We start from the raw sequence: 20966 nt of genomic DNA, 5'->3' as shown, positions 1-20966 counted from the left end.
AAAAGCTTTAAATTAATTTAGAAATTTATTATTATGAAGGGTAAATTAATAAACAAAAAGTATTTCAACATAAATTTTAATTAAAAAAGCATCTTTTAAAAGTATTCTTAATGGAGTTAACAGTTTGGATTTAAATGTATATTTTTAAAATAGAAGAGAGGGCCATGTAATTAATACAAAATATAAGAAAGATTAGAGTATTTTACTCTAAAATTTAAATGACTTCTAAAAATACCCTCTTTTGGAGTGAATCAAACATTCCCTTTATTAACTATACTAATTAAATCTCAACATAATATTAATTTCTACTTTTTCTCACTATCCTTATTAAATATAGATATATATATATATATATGAAAAAAATATTTAATACTTATTGTTGAAACTATCAAAAGGTCTTAAAAAATGGACACAAACAAAAAAAAATCTAGAAGGTACCCTAGAAAAGAGTAGTTTTAAACACAAATGATTAAAAAATATTTTTAAGAAAACTCACACATATTTAATATAAATAACCAAATTAATTAAATTCTTAAAATTTTTATATATAAATTATCTAGGTCTTAGTTTTAAAAGTGAATGGAGTGATTACTTCCTTCCTCTCTTTTTTTTTTTATAAGCAACAACTATTATATCCTTCTTGTCTCTAAATATAAACAACGTTTGTAGGTCATCTTAAATTTTTATAGCAAATTTTTTATTTTGTTCCCACTAATTATTTATTTTAATACTCAATATATTTATCATCTAATTTTTCAAACTATCATCTCTCCCCTTCACACATTTCTCTCTTTCATAATTTTTTATTATAATATTTTTTATTCTCTTTTTGGTACTATCTCTCCCATAAATAAGAGTATTTTGAAGAAATTTTTTTTCAAATTCTACCCATTTATTATCTTTAATCAATTTTAACTAACTTTTTAATCTACATAATGACATCTAATGTTACTTATAAAAAAGGACGGAGGGATTAACATATACCTCCAATATTAAATATAAGAATTAGTTAAAAATTCAATTTAGTTTTAAATATAATATTTTAATTCATTTTGTTACTCATATTTATTCATTTTTTCTCAAAATAGTTCCCATAGTGATTGTATATTGAAGAGTTTTCATCCTAATGCATATGATCAATAATAATATTTTAAGGAAGACAACTTTAATTTATTACAAATAACTAATTTAACTAATTTTTTTAATATTTGTAAATCAGTTATCTAATTCTTATTATATCAAGGACTTGAGGTAGTATATCATAGGTATATTAGCTCGCGGAGATTGGTTCAAAAGACAAGATATTGACAAAAATTCAAGATTTTTAATAGTCCCTCCAATCTTTATTATAAGTTTTAAATAACTAATTTACAGATAATGAATAATTAATTAAAATTAGCTAAAAGTAATTAATAGGTTAGAAATATATTTTTTATGTTTAAATATGCCTTTATAATAAATGAAAAAAAGAATGAAAGAGAATATATGGAGAAATATGATAAGAGAGATTATGACAAAGAGAGAATAAATAATTAACAGTAAAATTAAAAAAATACATTAAATATTAAAACAAATCCAAATTGAAAATTATAAAATGAACTATATCTGTTCACAAATTTAAAGCGTATAAATAAGACCAGAGGGATTACTTTATTTCTTTCTTAGTTTCACCTTGTGCAATTTAGTTAATTATAAGGGGTAAGCATATTGCAATATACAAGAGAAGATCAAAACCACAAGGCAAGCGAAGTATCAGATGCAAAGCAAACAAAACAAGGTAATGAAAGCTCTCACATTAATTACGACCCATATGTGTGTGTGTATAAATATATGCAGCAACACTTGAACTAGCATCATATCCATGGCTGATATAAACCAATCACTGCATACATTTGAATGTTGAGGAGAAGGAGAGCAGAGACAAACATTGACAAAACCAAAAAATGGCAGAGAGTTCAGGTAGAGCATCAGTGCGCTTGAAACGTATGATTTCAACTCGTTTGTCACGAAAACGTAGTGATGTTTCTGCTCATCATCCTCGTCATCAGAAACCAATCATTCTGAAGGGAACGTTCGTAGTAGCGGTCCAGAATGAAGGCCAATCAGCAGCAGCAGCAGCAAAATCGGCTTCTGTTCAGATTTATAGTGGCACTGAAATTGATCCAAGTAAGCTCCTTAGTACTCCTCTAGTCTTTAATATAAGACCTAATTAGGGAGATAATGTGTAAGACCTATTTCATATGTTTATCAAATTGTTTTCTCAGATTAACCTTAATACTCCCTCAACTATAATCAACTAGGAGAAGAAAGGAGAAAATTAAGAAAGATATTTAGGATCTATTTGGTATGAGGAAAATCAAGAGGAGGGGAGGGGAGGGAAAATTTTAACAAGTTCGATTTAAAAAATAAAAAAATTGGGTTAAAAGCTTTTAATTAATTTTTATCGGTCTTTTATATTACTTTTTCTTTGTATTAAAATTTCAAAACTCTACTTTTCTAATTTTTTAAATAGAGCTCGTTAAAATTTTTCTTCCCCTCTCCTCTCCTCCATTTTCCTTATACCAAACAATACCTTAGGGTGTTTTAGAAAGAGTATATTATATTAACTAATTTAACTAATATACTCAACTATTTAAATTAGTTAATTAACTCCTACGCTAAGAAGCATAAAGAGTATGTTAACACAAGTTCTGCAATATATATATATGTGTGTAACCAGGAGGGCAAGAGATTTCTAATGCCCCAACTTCCCAAATGTTTTTTTTTTTAATATTTTCTATTGATTAGAAGATTTTCTCATGCTCATAATTTCATGAGCTCTCTATATACATTGCCAACTAAAACATGTGCCAAAGTTAGCATTGCAGACAAAGTGGTCCAATGAATGGAAAATTTGTAATCCAAGAATATATCTATTCAAATTAATTGATTATTATTTCTTGTTTATAATATAAGAACCAGATAACTAATTTATTAATATTAAAAAATTAGTTTATTTATTTATTTACAAGGTGTATTTGAGTTTCCTTAAACTTCTTTCTTTGATCATGTGTTTTAGAACTACTCTTGGGAACCTCCTTATGTAATATGTGCAATGAATAGGATATATATTTTTGGAAAAAAATTATAACTTTATGAGGTAAAATGAATTGTAGCCTTATATTTAAAATCAAAGTAAATCCCTTGTCTAAATTTTATATTTGACTAGATGTCTTCCAAAAGATTTGTAAGGCGCACATATTTGATTTTATTGAACTTCTATACGAATTGTTTAATTAATTAATGGTTTTTAAATTTGATAAACTGTTAAATTAATTAATTATTTAATTAACTGAATGAATTGCATTGAACAGAGACAGGCAAAGGGAAGCTGAGTGACGTGGCACATTTAAAAGGTGGAAAGAGGAAGAAAAACGAAGGCACAGAAACAGAAACCCTAATAACATACAGAATAAGAATACGTGTGGACTTAAACTTTGGGACTCCGTTGGCCTTTCTGATACAGAACCAACACAAGAAGAACAGATTCTATCTTCAACATGCCTCCATTGAAACTCCAAGCAACCAGATTATTCACTTCCTTTGTAATTCTTGGATATACCCTTTCAAGAACACCAAATCTCATCGCGTTTTCTTCTCCAACACTGTAAGTTTCAGATCACCCATCATTTTGATCCACTGTTTTTCTTTTTCTTTTAAAGAACATAAATAACTAAATATCAAAAATATCACAAGCATTAAAAGGTTCCTTATTAACAAGTAATAATAACTATCTTTTGATCTACTGTTAACTTACGTCACATGATTCATTCAAGAGTATAGCATCATTTAGAAAAACTGAGGGCTTGATAATGTGTGATTTACACTTGGAGGAGAGGTTGAGCAAATAAATTTTGAAAATGAAACAGAAGCTTGCGTTTATGTTGACAAAGTTCTTGATTCATGCTATAGTTATACATATTTATTTTCTCTTTATTTTTCAGAATATTTAGATATTACTCTAAAACAAAGAGTAAGTTATATAGAAAGCTTCCTTAACAACAATAAAACCCGAGGTAAGTCATTTTTTTAATACATGAGAAGTCTGTAATTCATTTAGTTTATTCTTGTTCTCTATCATCTATCAATTTTGTTATCTATTAAAGAATGAATTTGAATCACCCGAAATACTTAAAGGAATAAAGTTAGGAGATAAGATACATGTAAATCTCACATGAGCAAGGCTTACTTGAAGTGGTAATATGAGTCAGCCTATAAGTCATAAGCGGGCAAGAGGCTAAGCTTGGCTTGTCTCTTGATGGGTTGGAAAAATTCCAATCCAATCCGGTATCCCTCTCTCTCAGACACACTTTTTATTATAAATTACTTTAAAGGACGAAAAAATCCCATAAAAAGAAATTTGAAATTACTATAAATTCCGAATAGGAATTTTTTTTTAAAAACAAGTGTTATTATTTACAAGCCCAGTATTGTCAAAACCTATTAAAGTGTTGTTAACATACTTAATTTAAGGTTTAGTAATTTCAAGCTTATTTTGTGGAATTCTCCTTCAAAGATCCTCTCCAATACAATTACATAACAATCATGTGTATGCTGTGGAGATAGTGTTATATTCCAAGAGAAACACCAAGAGGATTGATTGAGCTGAGGAAGGAAGAAAGCGAAAGGATGAGAGGGAATGGAGAATCAGGAGAGAGAAAGGAATGGGACAGGATATATGAATATGAAGTGTACAATGATCTTGGTGATCCTCAAAACCCTAGACCAGTGTTGGGTCGTTCCAGGTGGCATCCTTATCCTCGCAGACTCAGAACTGGACGACAACCTGCTTCATCAAGTATGTCATTATTAATTAGTTTCTTCCCTTTTGATTTTAACTTGATATCTCTTTTTATAAGATTTGAAGGCTCTAGTTTAATTTTCTGTTAGATTTTTTTTAATCCGTTTTGATACATTTTTATTTGATTCTTCACCTTTATATTATCATGCTGCATTATTCAACCAAACTTTTAAAATAATATTCCTTCCGATCCTAAATATGTGGTCACTAGTTAATTAGGAAATTTATTTTAATCTTAAATATAAAACATCAATCCACTTAGCCTCTCAAATTTATAATTTTCTCCCAACTATTTATGTTAATTGCATATATTAAGAAAGCAATTCGCTCACAGGATATTTTTAATGCAAATGATTAAATAGGGCATTTTAGAAAAACAAACCATCATACATTTTTAACAAAATAACTAATTTATCTAACTTTCTTAATATTTGTAAATCAGCATCTAGTTCCTGTATTAGAAACCAGAGGGAGTATCATTTCACTTAACTCAACAAATAATGCATGTGACAGAAGAATAACAGATCAAAATTTATACACTACTAGCTAGTATTTCTATTCTAATTGGCCTAGCTAAAACTTGATATGAATGATAGGCATGTCAAGTGAGAGCAGACCAGAATCAATGCTTTGGAGTATATATGTTCCTGCAGATGAAAGATGCAGCCCCAAGAAACTTAAAGAGTTGCAATCAAAAGCAGTCCAAGCTTTTGTTTACTTTGTGATTCCAGAATTGAAGTTACTACTTGAGGAAGATTCAGATGATGAATTTCAATCATTCCAAGAGATACTAAACCTTTTCTCTCCCAATAGAGATCGCAAAGTTGAAGGAAGTTTCAAAGACACAATAAAGAATACTCTTGTGCCTCAGCTTGCCAATGCAATCACTCGCCATGCTTCCCAGAAGAGTCCTGTGCATTATCCTCTTCCTCAAATAATATCTGGTAATAATCTCACTTATCATCACTTATAGAATATTAAATTTAATTCACAAGCGTTAGTTTTAGTGGAAGAGGCTATAGTCAAATTAAGTAAGAAGTTTTCTGTTGGAGTCCTAAAAGATGCATATGAAAATGCATTAAGGTGAACTACTCTCAATTGAGTCCAATAATGCTTGAATCTCAAGCAAGTGAAGCCCACCTCCCTTTTTTTTTTAAAAAAAAAAGATCAATGATAATTCATAATTTTGATGGCATTTTTGAGTTTTAGTAAATTATATTATAAGCTAGTCTAATGGGTGCGTGTGTGTGTGTGTGTGTAATTTTTAGAAAATGAATGGGCTTGGATGGATGATATGGAATTTGCAAGACAGATGGTTGCAGGAATTCACCCATTGAGAATCCAGCGCTTGAAGGTAATTTTTCTTCTCTCTTTTCCATGTTATGATGCCACGATTGTACTTTATAGAGAAATACTTCTAATATTATTAAACTAAATTTTTTTTGGGAAATGTGGGTTAAATAAAAATGCTAATTTTAAAATTAATTTTTAAATTCAGGAAAGAAAAGTTTTACAAGTTCAGCTATTAAACATTATTGTTAAATTCAGAAGGACGTGATCACTTGTAACAAATTTTAATTGCAATTTAATGTTCTTATTTTATTTAATGATGTAAGGAAATATTTCATCCCAACTTTTCAGAGATTCCCACCTCAAAGCAAAAATGGAGTGGTCAGTTCAATAGAATCCACGCACATAGAACACAACCTTGAAGGCCTGACATTACTCCAGGTACGTAATGCAATCTTTCATAATTCAGAATATTTACAGCTATAAAATAATTATACTCCCTCCAGTCTTAAATGTAAGAACTAGTCAAGTGATTTATTCTGATTTTAAATGTAAAAACTTGATTCATTTTATCTCCCAAATTTATAACTTTTTTCCCAAACAATCCCTGTTGATTACATACACTAACGCTGTGTTTGGCTCGATGGAGGGAAGGGGAGGGGAGGGATTTTAATCAAGGGAAGGGGAGGGAAGGAAAGGGGAGGGTAGCTACAAAGGGGAGGGGAGGGAGGGGGAAGGGAGGGGAGGGATTTTAATGATCTCCTGTTTGGATTGATTGGAGGGGAGGGGAGGGAGTAATTTTAATATTACCTTATTTTGTTCTAATAAAAATTGACTATTTTAGCCTCATAAAATTTAAATGAATTTTCTCACTTTTTTTATTTTGTTAAGATATAACTATATATATAATACAATTCACCAATTTTGATTTACAAGACATAGTCACACACTTATAGAATATCAAGATAAAAAGTCACGAGTGATAGATTTCAATCAGAGAAAAGACCTTGAAGGTGAAAGAAAATACCAACAACCTCTTGGAATTAGAAGAAGAGAAAAAAAAAAGTTTACAAATGCTCAATAATTTTGGAGACAATTATCTTAATAACCTCTTGTTAGATGCTCAAAAAAACTCTTATGTAGAAATGTTTATGACTGATTAGAGGTTAACAAATCAAAAGGGTATATAAGGAATTGAAATATTATCTCTCATCTCCCCTCCAAAAAACCCTACTTTTGGAGGGGAGGGGAGAAGAATCCATCCCCTCTTTAAAAAACATCTTAACCAAACGAGGAGCCCCTCCCCTCCTAAAAAATTACACCAGCCAAACAAGGGGAGGGGAGCAACTCCACTCCCCTCCCCTCCAAAAATCCCGTACCAAACATAAACATAGCGTAAGGGGTTTTCATCAACAAGGATAGTTTTCAATGTAAATTATTAAAGATGATATTTTAAGAATACCAACATATATTTACATGAAAAATTAACTTAACCAACTTTCTTAATTTCTACAAATAAATTATGTAACTCCTAAATTTAAGACCGAAAAGAGTATGTTATACAAAATCACATAAAGAGCTTCATTCTTTCATAATAATATAGTTTAACACAATATATTGATTGAATGATTGTGTGTCAGGCACTGCAGGAGGGGAGAATACTCATACTGGACCACCATGACTATCTGATTCCATTCTTAGACAGAATCAACACAAATGAAGTGTGCGCCTATGCATCAAGGACATTGCTGTTATTGAGGAATGACGGCATGTTGAAGCCATTAGCAATAGAACTCAGCCTGCCTTCATTTCCTCTGGGAAATGGAAATGAAGAGCAGAGAGTCTTTCTTCCAGCAGAAGGAGGAGCGGAAGCTGCTCTCTGGCAGCTTGCTAAAGCCCATGTTGCTGCCAATGACAATCTTTACCATCAACTCATCAGCCATTGGTAAGCTCAACATCTTCTATGAAGCATGTTTGGTTTAAAACCATGATTTTAGTGGAAATAGTTACCTGCTTCCACCAAGACCATTGGTGATTCAGTGAAGAAGCCCCCCCTGGGGGGGGGGGAAGAGAGAAAGAAAACATGCATTAAGTTGTTACGTATATTGAGGTTTCGCATGTTAAACATCACACGCATTTCACAAAAGTATTGAAATCAAACAGGGTTTTATCAATGTAAAACATAAAATTTACTGTAAGAGCAATATTCACAAACCATGAATAGTGTGACTCACCCGTCAAACTCTTGGAACGCACGTGGAAATGTGTCTCATTATAAAAGATTCTTCCGATGAAAAGGTGAACGCCCAAGAGATTACAGATACTAACTCTTATTGTATAAAGTCAGTAATTCAGAAGCAATGCAAATAACAAGCTAATAAAATAAAGGAGAGGACTGAGCGGTTCTTTGGCAGCAAACAACCACCCTACTCCCAAAAATTCTAGTTTTCTCATAACTTCTGCATGCACATGATATAATATATCAATAAATAATATTAATGATGATTGTTCTACTATTAAGTTCTCTGCAATGAAGTATTTTGCAGGTTGCATACCCACGCAGTTGTTGAACCATTTATCATTGCCACCAGAAGACAGCTAAGTGTTATGCATCCAATCCATCGGATCTTGAACCCTCATTTCAGAGACACCATTCACATAAATGCTTTAGCAAGATGTATACTTATAGATGCAGAAGGGATTCTTGAGAAAATATTACTTTCCGGGGAAATCTCCATGGAAATGTCATCTGAGCTCTACAAAGAGTGGAGGTTCACTGAACAAGGCCTTCCTGCTGATCTACTCAAAAGGTAAATTGCACCTTCATTAACAAGAAAGGCAAAGTCTGAGTATTACACCTATCTAATTTCACTTTTCAACTATACGAATTAATCATCCATGATACACTAATTTTTCAAGACTAAGTTAAATGTTTCTAAAAGCTCGGATAGTAAATTGTTAGTTTACTCTTCCAATTACAAAGTCTGGAGTTTCACTGGGCATCTTAGGTTCTGGTTGTGGCTTTTCAGGGGTTTGGCCATAGAAGACCCAGATGTGAACAACCCCGCCGGGATTCAATTTCTCTTGGAGGATTATCCCTACGCCACTGATGGACTTGAAATATGGGTTGCTATCAAACAATGGGTCAAGGACTTCTGCTCGTTCTTCTACAAAGACGATGATGCTGTTAAGTCTGATATCGAACTCCAGGCGTGGTGGACAGAGATTCAAAATGTTGGTCATGGTGATAAGCGCAACGAAACTTGGTGGATACGAATGACTACTCTCCCAAACCTGGTTGAAGCATTGACAACACTCATTTGGATTGCTTCAGCTGTGCATGCATCGCTTAACTATGGGCAATATGTGTACTCTGGTTACCCACCAGGTCGTCCAACACTATGTAGACAATTTATTCCTGATGAAGGGACACACGAGTTTGGAGAGTTTCTCAAGGACCCAGATAAATTTTTCCTCAAGATGTTGCCTGGAAGATTTGAAATGAGTTTGGCTGTAGCATTAGTAGAAGTTCTCTCACAACACGCTTGTGATGAAGTGTACTTGGGTTGCCAACCCTCTCCTGAGTGGATAGACAACGATGAGGTTCGAAAGAGATTTGCACAATTCGGTGAAGAATTAAAAAAGATTCAGACAAGGATCTTAAGTAGAAATAATGACGCCAGGCTACGGAACAGACGTGGCCCAGCGAAAATGACATACAATCTCTTGTACCCTAATACAACAAGTTCTGGATCAAAAGGAGTCACGGGAAGAGGGATACCTAACAGCATATCAATTTAGCTGACTGTCTTTTTTAAATTTATTTGTAAATTTCTGTAGAATAACAATTGTGCCTCGTTGACTAAAGGCCAGAAAAAGCAATAAAAGGAATTGGGAAATGCAAGATGCCCAAAAGAAGTAACCAAGGATAGTATGACTGACTCTTGCCATCTTGTATGGTACTTCCCATTTTTCTTTTCCTTATTTCATAAAATTTACACCCAGCAAGAACCCTTGGCAGCAGAAACTTCAAATCACACAACCCTAGTAGCAGTATATGCTTGATTTTGTCTCATAAATCATAAAGAGTTGGTGAAAGGGGAAGTCATTTGTTATAGACTCTGATAGTCACCATAGGAACAGCTGGAAATGGACACAGCAGCATAAGCAGAATAGCTATGTCAAAATAGAAAACGGAATCAAAGAATCAGATGAATTACTGCCTATCACAAGAGAAGATAAATTATTTACTTTTTGAAGTAACCACCACTTCGGCAATTCATTTCATAGGATAAAAACAATAAAAAATAGGAAGAATTGTAAGGAAGGGCCAAATTCACAAATTAATTAAGAAGGCCCTTAAATTTACCGCTCACATAAAGCAAATCCACCAGTTGAACTACGAGTATTACCATTCACGTAATGCAAATTTACAACTAAAAAGATATTTATCGCTTAAACAACACAAATTTATATGTGGAACAATGAGTATTACCATTAGAGGTCTCTAGCAAAAAAGAATTTGTGAATTTGGTTTTTAATTCTCCCTAAAAAATAGTATGTTGACGTAAAAAGGAAAACAAGAATTATGGCTACAATTAAAACAAAATTTAAAGAAAGTGGAAGGGATTACAAAAGGAAAATTAATAAGGGATATCATATGATATAGAATAATGAAGAGGAAGGAGATAGAAAGGGACAGAAGAGAGGGAAAGAGAAGGAAGAAGAGAGAAACAAGAGAGAAAAGAGTGAGATCAGAGAAAGAGAAGCAGGGGAATCACATTTCCATGAACCAAAAGCCCGATTACAGCTAGTCCCTAGGCCACTTATTTATAGCCATTAGCTACAAACGGTCATCTCTCCTAATTAACCCCTCTGACCTCCAACTAACTTCTTTTATTTATTACAACATAATATCATCATACCTAAAAATCAGTCATTTCAGGAAGTTACAAGATGACCCCATGTCTTGATGATGCTAAAGCATAACCAAGATCTTTTTCAAATGCAAGAATAACAATTCTTCTTAGCAGCATGCATTTCATCAACAGCACCGATGCACACAAAAAGGTCCATCATCAACTTTTGTAGGACGACCCAACACCATATCAGTGACCATTTCAGCAGTCCCTAAGGCCTGGAAATTACTCCAAAATTAGAAAAGATCTTTCAATCCCTTTCTAGCCAAAAAAGAAAGCATTTTTATTTTCTACATTATTGTAAAGAGTAAACGCATGCTCACTACCATTTTCAAATAGACAATCAACGCTGATTTTCAAAGTCCATTAATTTAATTAATAAGAAGAGTCTTTGCAAACTCACCATCGAAAGCCCTTCCCCTTCATGCCCAGCAGCAAGGAACAAGTTAGACAAGCCAGGCACAGGCCCAATCACTGGCTTCCCGTCAGGCACTGACGTGGAAAAATTTGTATTAAGTCAGACACTTCCCAAGCAGCGAGGAAAATACATGCAGATAACTTCTCCTTTTTTCAAATAAAAAATATATGCAAAGAACTTCTAAAAGCTAACAAAATGAAGATTCAACCGCAAGACAATTGAAAGAAAAACTAGAACTCACTGTAGGGTCGTAATCCAACTCTGACATTTCTACTTGCACTGAGATCTGAAAGGGAAAGTGTTTTTAATGTGGGAAAGAAATCTCCAGCTCGTTTCCATATGTGATTGACAATGGACTCATCCAAATCAGTGCTGAACCCAACAAATTCTCGGCTACTTCCTTGATGGTTGGTATTTTGGTTGTCACCCGCAAATAACAAAAATGGTGTTAAAACTTAAAATGAAAAACCCAAAAAGCAAAGCATATGCATCCACGGCCATTGCCAGTATTAATCTATCTCATGAAATTGATTTATGAGTAGGAAGACGTTGAATAATAATAAAACTTCCAATGAAGTCGGAATGGAAGATAACTTCAATCAAAAAACATTTCCCAATGAGTTAGCTGAAGATATACTAAAGGCATCATGATCACATGACCATTTAATATAGTTCTTTCTAAGCATATAATATTTTCACATCATACACAACTATAAAACAAGGTAAAAATCACGTAGCTTTTCTCTCTTTTCCTTCTCTTCTTATTTCACCTCATGTTTACCCAAATTAGGAGCACCTCATGCATTCAAATTATTTTCTCAATAAAGGGTGAGATTACACTGAATGGTAAACATAACGAAGGCAGCAAGCATGTTCCAATAAATAGAATAATTTATAACTCAACTGGGAGGTCTGTTTTACGAATATATCTATGAATAACATGACAACTTCATTAAATAAACCCACCATAATTGCATGTTATTTAGAAAACCCTCTTCAAAGAAAGAGCCTTCATTTTTAATATCAGTAACATGCAGTCACGATAGCGAACACTTAACATGCAATTACCAACTTCAGCTCCAAAAAAAAAAATATCAACATTATATATTGTCCACACAAACTAACCATATATAATCCCCATTGGGGACAATTATGCAGGCTATACGTATTTACCCAAAAGAACATTCCCCATTGCATCAACAGTTGCCGTCATTGAAACAGATAAGGTTCGCCCATGATCATATCCTTCCAACCCTGAAACCATAGGTGGTGAAGATGCAGTTTGATGATCAACGTAACCTGCCTCCATCAGACCATGATTCAATTGTAGGGAATGGAAATTCTCTAGCACAAGCAAGTGACCCTTCACAAGAATAAAAAAAGAATTAAAGGAATGTAATAATTAGTCAATCAACCAAAAGATAAATCAGTTTGAATCATATCTTGCTTTATAAAGGAATTTACTCAAGAAATCGCACCATTATCTTCACACAAATAAAATCAATGTCAAAAAGTTTCTTGTTTCCCACGGGACAAACTAGAGTGATCTTGATTCAACGCCACCCAGCATTCCTTGGCGTCAAATTCAATCACTGAAAATCAAGAAAATAACAAAAAGCTAGAGACAATTTTTTCCACAAGAATAACACAATCAGTTATCTTAGATATCAATATTCAGCAGTCCGTCAAGATAAAAGAAATACTTGAGATCAAAACGGAAGAGCTCCTTAGATAAACATATCTGGAACAATAAGCAAGGATGCCCCCTCAAATCAAATGTAACAAATATCTCTAATTACACGTTAGGATTATCTTCTCGCTTTTACTAGTGAGCAATATCTTATTCTCCAGCTTGTGAGTATTACTTTTCTTTGTATTAAAATTTACTTTTTAACTAATACAATAAATTTTATAGGACAGAGATACACATATAATTTGAATATTTCATTACAAAGTTTTTCCCCCCAACATATCATGAAGTTTTGATCATTTTATCCAATGTACAATAAGTAGAGGCTGTAAATTATCTCAAAAAGAGAGAATAAGCATTATGGGAAGAAATTCAGTCTTTAAGGGAAAATAATAGAGACGCGAGGGGAAAATTCTAGAGAGAGAAGTCTGGGAAGCAATTAGTAGAGAGTTCAATAGAAGAGAATTATGGAAGATATGATTGGAGGTTTAGCAGGAGGGAAACTGGGACCTGCTACAAAATGTGCAAACTGTTCCAGAAATTCAATTATCTGTCAAGGTTCCAAGAGAGGGTCTGACGGCAGCAAGATTAGGGTTCTTGGCCGTTCAGAGGAGTCTAATTCTAGTTGACGTCTCAGAATTTTGATTACAAAACTTTAGTATGTAATCTGCCATGTCAGTTGGGGGTCAATTCCCACTTACTACAATTTGGTCGTGTGAAAGAAAAAATATGTTTAATGTAATGCCCAAAAAAGGCCAAAAATAACAAATACAAAATTACTTTAATTTTTTTTCTCATTTAAAGATTATTGAATTTATTTTTAAAGTGTGATTCTCTAAATTTAGTTACACTTTTATTATCATTGGATATTGTTGATATATTTATTATTTCAAGAAACATTCAAAGAATAAAAGTGTAACTAAATTATCACACTTCTTTAAAAAAAAATCATCTTTCAATAACAAAAATAATAACAAAAAATAAGAATAACTAAAATAATATTTTTAAAAGATGGTTGAGAACATTAATGATTATATGTTCTTTTTCCAATTCCGAAACCAAAGCAATAATATATTTGTCATTTTGCGGTGCTCTTTTCTGTACCACATTAAACATGTTTTTCTTCCCACAACCAAAATGCACCAAGCGGCAACAATAACAAGCCTTGCTGATTAAATGGAGTTGGCCACATAGATCGCAACAACAAACTTTTCCAACATATCATTAACCAAAAGATTATGATTGGTGACATCATTGACCGAAAAATAATTTGGCCAACAAAAGAAACTGCTACAATGCAATTAGCATGCAAGAAGTGAGGTCAAAAACTAAGTTTCTGTGATACAAATATTTCGTCCAATAGAACCATGCATAAGAGAGGGACTGCAAATTAATTTTTCCCGCCCTTCTCTTCCCCTTACCTACTCTCTTCCTTTCTCTGACACATTTTAAAGAAAGAAAACATTGAAAGTCAACTATCACAATCACTCACAAAAAATAGCATGAGCGTAAAACTTTTCATAGGTATGAATTTAACTAATTAGAAAAAAAATTAACGATAGAATGAATCAAAACTCCCAACAAAATATGTAGTGAAATTTTTTTCTCTTGCTACATTAGCGAGTGGCAAAGATCAGACCCTTGACCACTTGGTTACAGAGGTTTTAATGTCATATCAAGATCCATTTCATCTGAAAAGCAGAAGTTGTTGTTAAGTGGAAAATAACGTACAACAAATATTTAAGGAACTTACACTTTTGAATTGAAAAAAAAATCAACGCAATAGTATGGAATTTCAAGAACATTAGCATGGCAGTAATACAATGTGCTCAAGTATATCATCACATGGTTTTCAAAGCTCCCCTATCTTATTACAACTTGTTGGAAGGGGATTTTCCATGTTCGAAAGTTTTCACTATCAACTGGCATGACGTCAACTTTTTTTCACAAAAAAGGTACTAAATTGCAGCGTAAATGGAAAAAGAATAAAGGAACCTATCATTAGCATTAGTTCGTGATACATATATACTCACCTTTCTGGGCCTTACAGGAATATTTAACTGCATTCCCCAGTTTCTAACCAAATCATGCATCACAGAACCAGTCCAACATCCAGTCGCAACTATAATAGCCTTCTTGCTATACAATGTCCTTTTGATAGTCTCGACAGCTTCCACCTCTCCTTTGCTGGCCCCTCTGAACACATATTGAAACATAGCATTGACCCAAAAAAGTACATGTTCCATTTATTTCCACTATAGTGAAAGAGAAATAAATCAAACTTAAAACCTAAATGAAAAAATAAACCTGATTAAGCATTTCACAGGCTCATTGTAGAACTCTGCATATCGTCCTTTTAATGCAAAATGCTTGTTAGCCTACATATCAACATGACTTTGTGACCAAGTCTGTGCTATGAAGTGACACGGTAACTAGGTATGGGTATGTTGGATGAAACAAAATAATGTTAAGGACTTGAAAGTATATATATAAATATCTATAATTAAAGTGATAATAATAACCTTCTCAATATATGCAACAGTACGATGAGCATCCAATTGACAGTCATCAGGTAGAAAGGCGGCTGCACTGTCTTCATCCACCAACAGAGCAGGTTCCCTGTTGAATAGATCACTGCTACACAAATACTCTGCTTTCAATCCAGCCTCAGTGAGCTGTTTAACCCTCTTTTTCACCATATCTGACTCTGCCTGAGTTCTGCCAACTAAGAGGCTTCCTACAGATCAGAAGCCATATCATATCAGCCTCAGCCTTATTGTTACAGAGAAAAGAGTTTAATTTTCCACATTAAGAATATCAATGCCTCCTGCTCCTGAATATTATTACCACTTGGGCACATCAGGGAAGATCAGACACAGTCACACGACTGACTCACACCAGTGAATGGAGAACAGTAAACAAAGCCTGTATAATTTTAGTCTGCTAAAAATTCTAAAATTATAAATTATAATCAGCATTCTCCATTTCGAGATTTCCCTTCGAGCTCAGAATCAACATGCAAATTTATTGACCACAATTCAAATTCAAAATGCAACAGTATGTAGCAAAAAGCAAATCAATTGTTTCCATTTACTGCAGTAATACAATTGATTGATCAATCCATTTGATTAATCAGAGGCAATATTTTTGTCTAGGAACATAAGTATCACTTTTGTTAATAAAATTCAAATCTTTCTTTGCATAGCTATTTTCGGATAAAAGAAAATTATTCAATTATAGGAATACTAAGATTTGTCTTATGAAGGCACCAAAATAGAGCACATAAATACGCCTTTCACTTTGTCATTCAAGAAATATTAAAAGACATCAAAAGTTCTTTTCTCGAAAAGATACATGACTTTTTCAGTTTAATTTATAAGCTGAACTTGTACATAAAGTATAACTATGGGGGTATCTCATCATGAGACGGCAACTTCGAAGTGCAACCAGATGTCTGAGTTGTCTGTTGCCCTCAAATCCCATTGCCACCCTTGCACCTTGCTCTCAAAATAGGTGTACCCAAAACTATTTAGGTCTGCTATTAAAAAAAAAAAAAAAATCAATCGAAGAGCATAAAATGTATATGGAAGCGAAGGAATCAGTTTAATCTCCAAATGAAACCCTCATATGAAAATCCTTTGACCTTGAAACATGGGAAGACAGTATAAGTGTATCCTTACTTTATGCTAAAAATTTACTGAAGTTAGGAGAATAGGGGTGGCAAAAATCATAATCATAATCACTTGGTAGAATAAGCACTTATATCATGCTAAGGAACCATAGAACCAAAAGCTATGACTATTAGGTAAAAGCCTAGTGATGACTTTCACATCTAATAAGGTCTAGAATATCTTCATCAATGTTGGGTGCAATCGGAGGGCAAATAACTTCTTCAATAACTGATCTAACTTTTGTGACTTTGGGGTATAATTTCAGCCATCCAAGGCAAGCAGAATCCTCCAATAATATTCATGGCAAAAGCCACAAAAACCAGCTTCAACGGCAGCCAAAGAAGCCAACAGGTAATGCCATCTTGGCATTCATGCCCATGAGTGTTGGGGGACAATGTTGGACTGGCACAAAGGCGGCCTAAAGAAGTGCACTTTGACAAGGGTCTGATGTGGAGAAGATCAATGCCTAAGGGGCCCCTTCAAATTTTTCAGAGGTTAGAAAGAGGTTGTATTCTTATACTTCATCATCAGTTGTGTAAGATTTGCTCCAAAAAAAAAAATATCATCAGTTGTGTAAGAGGTAAGATTTTGTTTCAGAAGGAATTATTGTTTGTATTTGTGATCTGAGTTGATTATGTGAATTTAAAGGTAGCTGTTTCAGAACCTAAGACGTGGCTGAAAAATCTAGCAAGGATGTATTTTTTAATTTTGGAGCTGCTAATGTGGAGTTCTAATATGGTGATTACAACAGCTTGGTTTTAGTGTTGGTTTGAAGATTTCTTGTCATGGAAATTCAATCGAAGCTGTTGGCACAATTGAGGGAGTCTTAAGGGATAGAGCAAAAAGAGAGTCGCATGTTAAAGACTCTGGCATTATGATATAGCCGCTGGTTTTAAACAGACCTATAAAAGGAAAGTCAAAGGGACAACAAGGTCAGATAAATGAAACTGTAGAGTGGCGATAGACTTGGTCTAACTTCAGGGCTATTTTTTGTCCTTTTATTGCTGCTGCTTATATTTTGACTCTACGGTAATTTTGGGGGGTACGAGGATTGTAATTTTGGAGAGTGTTGACTCTAGGAGGGGACTGGTCTCTCGAACACCAGTGAGGACCTTGCTGAGGCTTGGTTGTTATTTCTGTATTTTGATTTGTAAGCTGTTAGGGGATTAGGATTTTGAGTTGAACCAGCATCGATTCTTATTTTGTAAGCTGGTTCATTTTTCCAGTACTTTATTAATCAAAATCTCAGGATTTCCCCGTGTCTGTTTCGTTCGGTGGTTATATTTTCCTTATTTATCAGCATTTGGAGAGTGGGTCCTATCACATTATTGTCGTGTGTTATTGGTTGCCCAAATGATGTTCGCTGAGTCAACTCTCACCTTTGAATATTGCCAAGTAGCACTGAAAAATAAAACTCATGATTCGAGTGGAACATTTAAGCACAATGTCAAATCAATAGAAGCAATCTTTTAAGGTTTAAGGACAGCACATAAACCCGCTAAAAAGACCAAAGAGTTCCTGGTCATGGCTTTACAAGTTCAAAATATACACTTTGAAACAATATCGAAGTTTCTTAATACTTTGTACCCCTTTAATACAAACCGAAATAATAAGGAATGTGAATGATAAACAAGAAATCTTTCGTTCTTAAATCATAATACAGTTTCATATTATATAAATTAGCTGGCCTCTATAATTATAATTTAAATTAGACAGATGGACAAAAATTTGTCAAGAACTCGCGTCATTGCAAATGCCACTCCATCTGCAGCTTCAGATATTGAAACCATTGAATTAACTCCCTTCAAAATGAGACAAAAACAGAGACATTTGGGGAATAAGGATCCAAATCTGTCATACCAGTCTTTTTCCAACCTAATTCCTCCAAAGGATTCAAGCCTTGCTTCTGTAGGCTTTCTGCCAACACATTCCACAGTCTGCAGCTTCTCAGTGCAAGATCCCACTTTCCACTCCCTGGTGTTTTGGGCACCATCCACAGATATCCCTGCCCTAAACGCGGTACATATTCCAAAAGAAAAGAAAAGAAATCTTACAGTCAATTGGAGTTCAGAAAATGCTCAACTTATTTGGGCCCAACAAAAAGAATTGACCGCATATCAATATGGCGTCCGCCGTTACTGAAAAAAATGAAGATTTCAGAACTAAGTCATATACTCATATCACATAGAGAAACTAGTCACACTAGCTCTCCTTTGTTTTTTTTTCCTAGGTCAATGATGCTAAATTAATTCAACAAACCTCAATCTAAAAACTACAACGCGAAATTCCTATGTATAATAGGGAAAAGAAGTGGGTCAAGTTTCTTGATCTGCAATCAAAAGATGACACGTAGAATACACTGGAGAAATGGATAGCACCCAAAAATAAACTAAAGGTCCATTCAACAAATATTAAATATCAAAACTGCAACTAATCCAAACTCTACTGCTGCAAATGAAACATGAAGAACAGAGAAGATGGAGGAGGCATCTTATCACCTGCGCCAGTTGCACCGGAACAAGGAACGGCCTTATCAACTACGGCGACCGATAGGTCCGACTCGATCAGCAACTGGCGGGCGATAGTCAACCCGATGATTCCAGCTCCGATTACCACAACATCAAAAGTTTCGTGAGATGCAGAGATGGGTCTGATTTCAGATAATCGATTGGTGCGTGGTTTTGCCGCGGACAAGAAAAAGGATCTTGGGAGAAGTTCTGAGCCAAACAAGATCGAATTCGAGGCCGAACCATAATAGCGTGTGGTACGCAATAAGAGAGTGTTGTTATTATGCGTATGAATAGTGTTTGGGTAAAATGTTGAAGCTAGAGCCATTGTCTTCCTCTGCTACTGTCTCCCCTCTACTATGAGCCTGAACTGTGACGTTCTGAAGTTTCAAACTTTGGCGCTAGCTTGCAATGAGATACGAAAGTTTGACCATCACAAGCTCCTCCTTCCAGTCTGGTCTGGGGTTGAATAAACTACTCCTCCGCTACTTAATATAGTAACCAATTCTTAGTTGGTTTTGACGCTAAATATAAGATCTATTTCTCATATTTATCAATTTTTTTTAAATTACCTTTATGGATACCCCTCAACTATAGTCAAATAGAAGAGAAAGATGAGGTATTAAGAAAGATGATTATAGTGTTTTAGGAAAAATGTGTCATTTTTCTTATAATTAACTAACTTACCTAACTTCCTTAATCTAATCAAATTAGTTAAATGGGCCTTATATTAAGAATCGGATGAATAATTTTTAGATAGAACGTGATTGAGCGACCCCACAGGGATCGGGAAAGATGGCCTCCTGAGATCGAGGTGATGACCCACTATGCTACAGTATTGCTTAGCTAACAGTTAAATTAGGTAAATTAATTATTTATGAAAAATATGTATTTGTATTCTTTAAAATATCATCTTGAATCCTTTGTTTGAAATGAGCCTCTGATCCAAACTCTCCCAATATAAGCAATCAATAAGATTAGCTTGAATAAATAAATAAAAACAAAATTGAAGTTTTATACTCAAAGTTAAATTTAACATTAACTCTTTGTTCTCTAGGAAAATTGGTAATAAATCCTTTATTAGAAAATTAATTGACAAATGATCCCTAAGATAATGGGTTGCATAGAAGATGAAGTTCGGTTGCACATAAATGAAATTGAGTTGCACATAGAGGAAATGGTTTGCACAAAATATTATTTAGATATATCGTACTAGTTTGCACATAAAGATGATAACTTGCACACAAAAAAAGATAGATTGCACATAAGGAATATTCAATTGCACAAAGAAAAGATGTGACACAAGAAAATATAAATGCACATAGAGGAAGATGAATTGCACATGGAGGAAGTTAAGTTGCACACTGAAAACGTTCAATTACATAAAGTCCTTAGGTATCATGTACTAATTAAATTCTCATTAAGGGATTTATCCCCAATTTTCCCATTTCTCCATGGTAAAGAAGTTGTCTTAGTTATAGTAATTTACATACTCTCTTTATAATATTTAAAATTTTGAATTTATTTGTCCCTTTTTTATAATATTAGTCGAATTCATTTAAACATGCATTAAATACATTTTTAATCTTTTTACCCGCATTAATATACCTACTCATTATTTTTTTCCACAC

The 20966-nt window shown here is 33.6% G+C and overlaps 2 protein-coding genes across 3 annotated transcripts; one reads left to right on the top strand and one right to left on the bottom strand.

Moving 5' to 3' along the window:
- Nucleotides 1-1927: 1927 nt before the first annotated feature.
- On the top strand, nt 1928-10465 carry LOC114712312 (linoleate 9S-lipoxygenase 5-like). Its single transcript, XM_028896831.1, has 9 exons — nt 1928-2166; nt 3354-3646; nt 4606-4837; nt 5437-5784; nt 6109-6194; nt 6482-6571; nt 7771-8075; nt 8677-8940; nt 9160-10465. Exons 1-9 carry the CDS (start codon nt 1944-1946, stop codon nt 9929-9931), a joined length of 2613 nt encoding a protein of 870 aa, XP_028752664.1. The 5' UTR covers nt 1928-1943; the 3' UTR covers nt 9932-10465.
- Nucleotides 8860-19792, bottom strand: LOC114712315 (D-amino acid dehydrogenase). Of its 2 annotated transcripts, none has more exons than XM_028896834.1 (9): nt 19327-19792; nt 18689-18838; nt 15680-15894; nt 15465-15535; nt 15191-15353; nt 12641-12830; nt 11709-11867; nt 11453-11541; nt 8860-8924 (listed from the first exon to the last, which is right to left on the bottom strand). In XM_028896834.1, the coding sequence occupies exons 1-9, from the start codon at nt 19661-19663 to the stop codon at nt 8904-8906; spliced, it is 1395 nt and encodes a 464-aa protein (XP_028752667.1). In that variant the 5' UTR covers nt 19664-19792; the 3' UTR covers nt 8860-8903. The 2 variants fall into 2 exon arrangements, with proteins under 2 accessions (XP_028752667.1, XP_028752666.1); XM_028896833.1 differs by lacking the exon at nt 8860-8924 and adding an exon at nt 10880-11267.
- Nucleotides 19793-20966: the final 1174 nt, after the last annotated feature.

This window comes from Neltuma alba, unplaced genomic scaffold, assembly GCF_004799145.2.
Source record: "Neltuma alba isolate B1F8T4 unplaced genomic scaffold, ASM479914v2 tig00011343_pilon, whole genome shotgun sequence".
Classification (NCBI taxonomy): domain Eukaryota; kingdom Viridiplantae; phylum Streptophyta; class Magnoliopsida; order Fabales; family Fabaceae; genus Neltuma; species Neltuma alba.
This window is presented reverse-complemented; position numbering and strand designations above follow the sequence as displayed.